Source organism: Vespa velutina, chromosome 12 (genome assembly GCF_912470025.1).
Source record: "Vespa velutina chromosome 12, iVesVel2.1, whole genome shotgun sequence".
NCBI classification, from domain to species: Eukaryota; Metazoa; Arthropoda; class Insecta; order Hymenoptera; family Vespidae; genus Vespa; species Vespa velutina.
In genome coordinates, this window is record NC_062199.1 from 1,591,665 (window position 1) to 1,599,164 (window position 7,500).

The 7,500-nt window shown below is 26.1% G+C and overlaps 3 protein-coding genes across 25 annotated transcripts in view; 1 reads left to right on the forward strand and 2 right to left on the reverse strand.

Moving 5' to 3' along the window:
- Window positions 1-1,273, reverse strand: part of LOC124953478 — a 12,491-nt gene extending 11,218 nt beyond the window's left edge. For 11 of the 12 annotated variants that reach the window (XM_047504927.1, XM_047504926.1, XM_047504923.1 and 8 more), the window contains exons 1-2: window positions 633-932; window positions 1-317 (exon numbers count right to left, since the gene is read on the reverse strand). The exon at window positions 1-317 is cut by the window's left edge and continues 194 nt beyond it. In XM_047504927.1, coding sequence (XP_047360883.1) covers window positions 1-317; window positions 633-917 — 602 coding nt within the window. In that variant the 5' untranslated portion in view covers window positions 918-932. Of the gene's footprint in view, window positions 318-632; window positions 933-1,146 lie in introns of those variants that run through there. The other variant, XM_047504916.1, reaches the window with a different exon arrangement.
- LOC124953483 (protein scarlet-like) overlaps window positions 1-6,568 on the forward strand; it is a 14,445-nt gene extending 7,877 nt beyond the window's left edge. The window contains exons 1-15 of one of the 9 annotated variants that reach the window (XM_047504938.1): window positions 1,210-1,278; window positions 2,692-2,796; window positions 3,245-3,410; window positions 3,524-3,572; window positions 3,649-3,698; window positions 3,892-4,025; window positions 4,098-4,250; window positions 4,374-4,612; window positions 4,701-4,797; window positions 4,869-5,117; window positions 5,274-5,504; window positions 5,630-5,765; window positions 5,856-5,961; window positions 6,103-6,203; window positions 6,284-6,566. In XM_047504938.1, the coding sequence (XP_047360894.1) occupies window positions 3,245-3,410; window positions 3,524-3,572; window positions 3,649-3,698; window positions 3,892-4,025; window positions 4,098-4,250; window positions 4,374-4,612; window positions 4,701-4,797; window positions 4,869-5,117; window positions 5,274-5,504; window positions 5,630-5,765; window positions 5,856-5,961; window positions 6,103-6,203; window positions 6,284-6,465 (1,893 nt within the window). In that variant the 5' untranslated portion in view covers window positions 1,210-1,278; window positions 2,692-2,796 and the 3' untranslated portion in view covers window positions 6,466-6,566. Of the gene's footprint in view, window positions 1-1,209; window positions 1,279-2,384; window positions 2,608-2,691; window positions 2,797-3,244; window positions 3,411-3,523; window positions 3,573-3,648; window positions 3,699-3,891; window positions 4,251-4,373; window positions 4,613-4,700; window positions 4,798-4,868; window positions 5,118-5,273; window positions 5,505-5,629; window positions 5,766-5,855; window positions 5,962-6,102; window positions 6,204-6,283 lie in introns of those variants that run through there. The other 8 variants (XM_047504939.1, XM_047504937.1, XM_047504940.1 and 5 more) reach the window with 8 other exon arrangements.
- LOC124953485 (protein brown-like) overlaps window positions 5,823-7,500 on the reverse strand; it is a 4,281-nt gene continuing 2,603 nt past the window's right edge. For 2 of the 4 annotated variants that reach the window (XM_047504947.1, XM_047504950.1), the window contains 3 exons: window positions 7,220-7,461; window positions 6,996-7,096; window positions 5,824-6,896 (listed from right to left, as the gene is read on the reverse strand). In XM_047504947.1, the coding sequence (XP_047360903.1) occupies window positions 6,715-6,896; window positions 6,996-7,096; window positions 7,220-7,461 (525 nt within the window). In that variant the 3' untranslated portion in view covers window positions 5,824-6,714. Of the gene's footprint in view, window positions 6,897-6,995; window positions 7,097-7,219; window positions 7,462-7,500 lie in introns of all 4 variants that reach the window. The other 2 variants (XM_047504949.1, XM_047504948.1) reach the window with 2 other exon arrangements.

A 7,500-nucleotide genomic window follows, 5' to 3' on the forward strand; every position in this document is an offset into this window, starting at 1 on the left:
ACCGATCTAGATCTATACGATGTATAAACTACAGGGGACATCGTTCTTGGAGGACTTAGGCTACGACTTCTTTCTGATATATTGGAGGAAGACGAACTAGAAAAATTTGGATCGAACACGATATCGCTCATTCTTATTAAATTGTCCAATAATGTATTAATCTCATCGGGAAATTCGAAACTGGATATGTATTTGGTATACTCGTTCGTATCATCGGACTCCCCCTCCTTTATTTTATGGGGCTTTAACAATTTCCAAATTTGCAGATTGAAATTCGATGGACGATAGCTCGTGTTACGTGGTAACTTTTTTTTGATCTGAAATATATTAGATAGAGATTGTAGAGAGAAAAGAAAGAAGAAGAGGAAAAAAAAAAGAGAGAGAGAGAGAGAGAGAGATGAAAATAAAGAAAAGTTAATAAAAAGAAAAAAGGAAAAAAAAAAGAAAGAGAAAAAAGGTAATTAAAAAGAAAAAGAAGGAATATAAGAAATATTTCCAAATTTTCCAACCGAAACGTAGGTTGAATGTTTGAAAGTTTGTTTACAAAGATTGTTTCCTTTTTTTTTTTTGTTCCTTTTTCAAACATTTTCGAACACACATATACACGTCTGTATATGTTATTCTAACTTAACCTTCGATAGGAACGTATAAACATCGAGTTTTGCCAAACTCTTCAACTTTTCCCAACGTTCCTTAACGCAATTTATGTCTCTCTTTTTTTTGTATTTTTTGTTTAAACGTTCTTCCACTTCTATCCATAATTCTGCCTTCGTTTCTGCACTGGATGTAGGGTTGATTATTTCGAAACGATTCTTTATAAGGATGAATAAAAACATATCCTCTTCATCCGTCCAAGATTCTTGGTTCGTTCGTGTAATATGTGCTGATGATGATGGCGACGGTAACGCTGGATCCATTTTGTCAAATAATAACTGGAAATAATTATAAAAGTATAATAATATAGAGACAATAGGACAAGTAAATTAATAATGATAATAATAATAATAATAATAATGATGATGATGATGATGATGATGAGAGAGAGACAAGCCCCCTTATGCAAAATAAATATAATAATAATAATAATAATAATAATAATAATAATAATAATAATAATAATAATAATAATAATAAATGTTTTCATACGTTAATGTTATAAAATATATGATAAACAATTTTCTAATTACAAGAGACACGAGACACGAGACACGATAACGATTAAAACTGTACTATGTATTAGGTACAACTAAACATCGGTTATATTTGAAACGATATTAAGTACGTATATATATGTATATATATATATATATATATATATATATATATATATTCTCCTTCTAACTTAACAGAATCCTTTTTGTTTTCTTCCTGTTGTGTCGTTGAATTGAGAGATACGTGATGAATAATGTGAGGATGAATATAAGAGAAATAGAGAAAGAGAGTGAGAGAGAGATAGAGAGAGAGAAAGAGTAAGAGAGAAAAAAAAAGGAGTCAAACTAAAATGTTTGGAAACGTAAACGTAAACATTATTTCGTTTAACCTTCGCTAACTATTATCGTGTAATCACAACAAATCGTCTAAATAATTTCTATCGTCTTATCATCATCGCGATCTTTGTACCCTCTTTTGCCTTCCCCTAATTATTTTCTTCCCCTAATCATTCTCAACATCATTCTCTCTCATTAAACTCGAGGAATTGTACCTGTTTCATTTAAAATCTTGCTCACTTACAATATATTGCATTCTTCATTCTATTTTATTATACAAGAATATTCTATTCTATCCTATGTTATTATTTATTTAATTTCATGTCGAATTAGATTTAAATATTTAAAAAATTTTTTAAACAATCTATCTATTCCTATCAAAGTTCTTTAATAAAAATTTATTATATCGACGGGTTAATTAATATATTTTATTATTTAATATATTAATTAATATTAGTTATATATATTTATTTAATATTAATAAATATATTTTCGTTGAATCTAATCGACGATAATCCAATAATTCATACTGAACTAAACACTATAATTAACTATAATTAAAATAATGATACTTATTTTTTTCTTTTTCCTTTCAAATTGACCTACATATATGAAAATTAATATCGATAAATTTTTATTAAGACAATGAGAATACGTTCTTCTTTCAATCTAATCTCAGCCATCTGATATAATTAGATCACAATAGAAATCTTTTAAAATTCCAATTTTCTATAAATATCAATTTTATTAGATCAGGCGAGCAAATGAATGAACTGAACAATCATTTAATAAAAATAAAACTAATTTATAATCCATGGATTACATATAACAAATGATTTACATACTAATTGCATGTTCTATTTATATACTTATATATTTTTCTACATTCGATTAATTTTCCACGTATAATAGAGCTGCAAGTTTGTTGCATAACGCTTTACAACCCACTAAGTTATAGATAACTCTCTCCATCGTCATTTTCCTTGCAATATCGCAAATTAGCTGGTGATCGTATTGATATAATATATACATACGCGGTCTTGAAGTACACATTTGCCTTTTGATTATCCTTCTAACACGTTCGTCCTGTCTTTATAATTTTATAAGTCTTATCTTAAAAGTAAAATCATTGGAATAATCATCTTCATTGTGTCGGACTTGTTCATCCTTCGTTTTTATTTATTTATTTATTCTAAATTTTTAGCTTCTTTTTTTGTTTTCGAACAAAAAACAATCGGAAGTCAAAATTGGACATCTCATCAATTGATTTTTTATATTTTGCTGTTCATTCAACGATTAGAACATTAAAGTAAGTCTTCTTCATTATTATTATCATCATCATCATCATCATCATTTCTTCATTATCATCGTCATCGTTGTCGTCATTGTCGTCTTTATCAGTTATCAGAAACGCCTATTCCTATTGAAATTATTTTCCTTATGTAAACCTCATTAGAATAGTTACGGAGATCACATAGCATTGATTAATATCATATCGAACCAGTACTTTATATAACTTCATAAGATTAATTTATTAGATTATTTCAAGTATACTAAATTCCTGTGAATTTTTATAAACATTTCTATTAATTACCTCATAATTAAATCTTTTTTATAATTATTATACTACGTGCATTACGTATAAATCGCTACGAAACGTTCACATTTTATGTAAATTTTTTATTATGTCCTGTTTATATGTAGATCGAAAAGCGAGTCTGTTCTTGAATCAGCGTGAACAATTTTTTTTTTTGCAGATGCAAACTAAAATCAAGTATTCGAGTGCGTCAGAAAATCCTGAAAAAAACTTCAATTTGATGTGGAAAAATATATCTTTTGCCGTGAAAAAGAAAATAAATCAAAATTACTTAAAGAGTTTCCTCGGATTAAACAGATTTGAATATATTCGTATTTTGAATGGAGGTATTAACAATTTTAACAAATAATTAATAATAATAATAATAATAATAATAATAATAATAAAAATAATAATAATATAATTTGTATCAATATATGTATATAAAATATTTTTCTAGTAAATGGTATTGTTCAATCTGGAACATTGATGGCTATCATGGGTCCGAGGTAAGAATCAAGCAATCTTTAAGAATTTATTAAGATTGTTTTACTATAATGGAACAAAACAAATTGTATTTTATAGCGGAGCTGGAAAGACAACTCTCCTTGCGACGTTGAGTCAACGAATAAAAGGTTTTCATTATCTTTATAATTTATCTTACAATATTTTATAAAAAGAAAAAAATAAAACAACTTCCTTTATTATTATTATTATTATTATTATTATTATTATTATTATTATTATTATTATTATTATTATTATTATTATTATTATTATTATTACCAATCTTACTATTGTTATTATTATTATTACTTTTGTCATTAGGCGAAATCGAAGGTGAAATTTTATTGAACGGGAGATCAATTAATAAGAAAGAAATGATTAAAATATCTGGTTATGTGCCTCAACAGGATCTTGTTGTTGAATCATTGACCATTCAGGAACACATGGAATTTATGGTCAGTTTTGTTAAGAGTTCTTGTTCGATCGGATTAACGCTATTATAAGAGATTTCTTATTTTTCGAATTAGGCATGTATGAGGATGGATCGAAGGTATCATGCAGGTTTAAGAAAATTAAGAATATCTGCACTTTTGACGGAATTGGCATTGATCAATTGTGTTAATTCAAAATTGTCAGCATTGTCTGGCGGCGAAAGGAAGAGAGTGTCCTTGGCAGTACAAGTAAGAAGAAGGCTAATTTCATCAAACCTTTTGAGAATTAATTTTGAAAAATTTTTCTACACATATATATATATATATATATCTTTCAAAAATCACTTCTATAAACAATTTCTTTTGTCATAGTTATTGACAGAACCCAGTATTCTCTTTTGCGATGAACCTACGACAGGTCTTGACAGTTATGCAGCCATGACAATAGTGAAAACTCTTCATAACGTTGCTACAAGGGGTAAAATAGTTATCTGTTCTATACATCAACCAGCTTCAGGTTTACTCGACATTTTTCATCAGCTTTTATTAATATCCGCCAGTCGAGTTGCCTTTCAAGGCTCAATAACCGACGCAACAAATTTCTTTGATAGGTATATCCTAAAAATAATATTATTTATATTATTATTTTTCTTTTTTTTTTTTTTTCTTTTTCTATATCTTTTGATCGACTTTTATTAGCCTAAATCTACACTGTCCACCAACTTACAATAATGCTGAGTTTTACGTGTCCCAATTATCTATTAAACATGAGAACGAGGATGAGAATTCTAAGAAGGTAAAAACGATTGGTATTTATAAGAAATTAAGAAAAAGATTATGGATGAACACAGTTTCTATTCTAAACAGGTGAAATGGATCTGTGATCGATATGAAAAATCAATTTACGGAGAAAAAGTTTTATCTTTGATCAGAAATAACCACGAATATATTAAAGATATTAATAATTTATCAATAATATTTTCTAACAATGTATTATCGAAAAATGATTTTAAAAAGATTAGAACATTAACTCAAATCGAATGGTTACTTTGGCGAACTTACATCGATTACAAGAGAAATCTCTTTTCTATATTGCTACGATTTATAGTTTATTTGGTAAGTTAAAAAATTTAAAAAAGAAAAAAAAATAAAGATCAATTTTATTATTATTATTAATTTTTATCATTTTCTTTTTTAATTTTACGATTTATAAATTTTTTCAATTTATCATTTTTACTGATTACTAAAATGTAAAGGATATCAATATGAAAGTTTATAGGTATTTTTATATCTTTACCATACATAAACTTAACCAAGGAAGTTGATCAAAGTAGTATACAAAATATGCAAGGTCTTATTTATCTAATCGTAGTGGAAACAATATTCATGTTTAATTACGCATATTTTTATACATTCCCAAGTGAATTGCCATTACTTTTGCGTGAAATGGCAGCGAGCTTATACGATCCAACATCATATTACATCAGTAAAGTTCTAATTATGGTAATTCATTAAAAATAATAATAATAATTAATACATTGTAAAAAGAATATATATATATATATATATATATATATATATATATATCAAATTAACAAAATCATCATTGGGATTTATAAATTGTTCAGTTTCCAGGTACCATATTTCAACCACTTTTATATGCCGGAATGATTTATCTTATCACCGGACTGAAAGGTGGATTACTTGATTTTTTTTATTTCATTATACCAATTATTTTCTGTGCCTTTGCTGCTTCCGCTTTTGGTATATATTTATTATAATTATATTATCTAGATTTATTTTATATAAAGCGAAATAATAGGACTCATTTGTTTTTCTCTATAATCTCAACAGGACTCTTGATGTCAGCATCCTTTAATTCAATAGAGACAGCTTCTTTGGTGTCCGTACCAATCGATTTCCTAAATCTCTTGTATTCTGGCATCTTCTTACATCTTGGGTCAGTACAATTATTACTATTATTATTATTATTATTATTATTATTATTATTATTATTATTATTATTATTATTATTATTATTGATATTATTGTTGCTTTTACAATTTACGAAATGTTTGTCATATTTTTCTAATTTTTTTAGAAATTTATCACCACTAATATCATGGTTAAAATATTTATCAACATTTTATTATGGTTTGGAAGCTGTTTCTTTGATACAATGGAAAAAAATTGATCACATAGGTATATATTAAATGAAGTTTCTTTTTCTAATATATATATAATATTGTTTATTAATTTTCTTTTTTTTTATTTTCCTTAAGATTGTTTATCAGATCCAGAAATATCTTGTATCTCTACTGGGTTAGAAGTTCTTGATAAATATGGCTACATAATCGATCATTATTACATTGATTTATTAGGTCTTTTAATAATAAGTCTTGTCTGCCATTTTGTCAGTTTTTTGATACTTCGTCGTAAAAGTCAAAAGGCACCGATTTATTAGAAATTATATATATATATATATATATATATATATATATATATATGTATCATCGTTGTAAATTATTTATAATATAACATTAAATAATAATAACAATTATACAGAGGGAAGAATAAAATTAATGCATAACTTGATCTTTACAATTGCCTACCTAATCAACAAATTAATTCTAATCGTAAAATTTATACCAATTACATCATATTTGACTAATGCTAGTTATCTTACTTCTTCTAATATGTCTAGTTTTTTCTTTTAAGATAAAAGACTTACTCTCCTGGTTCTTTTAACTCCAAAGTATCCAACGATAGACATGACGATTGTTAAGATTATCATTCCACATAAATCCAAGATAAAGTTGGATCCATTATAACCATACTCATATAAAACTTCCGTTCCATTTTCTAAACATGGTAATCCTTCGCCTAGTTCACAATCTAAAATATCACATTTACGTTCCTCTAATCTTCGTTATCATCATTACACAAAGGAAAAAAAAGAAAAAAAAAAGAAGTAGTACATAAAAAATTTCTTACCAATTTTATCAACGTGAGACCAATAAATTATTGAGAGACATTCGTTGATGTAATAAAATATTGACAAATATTTTATATATCTCAAATAAGTTGGTAAACTTCTGAATAAAAAAAAAAAAAATAAAAAAGTAATAATTCGTTACAATTTATATCATCTTTCAAAGAGTATTTAATTTTTCTCATACATTATTATTAATTATCAATTAATCAATCCATGAACTCACCTAAGATTATAAAATATACCGGCGGTTAAAAGAAAAATCATATCGATTGGTACCATAATTGTTGTCGTTAAATTAATATTCATTGTCCAACTTGACATCATCATACCATAAGCAGTACCACAAATAGCACCTAATGCCGTTGAAAGACAATAATATAAAATATCGTTCCAATAAATGTTATTATGCAATATCAAAACTATTGACAATGTAAACATAAAGGATTTCAATATAGATTTTGGTATCTGAAAATATAATTTCAATATGTATATATAAATATATAT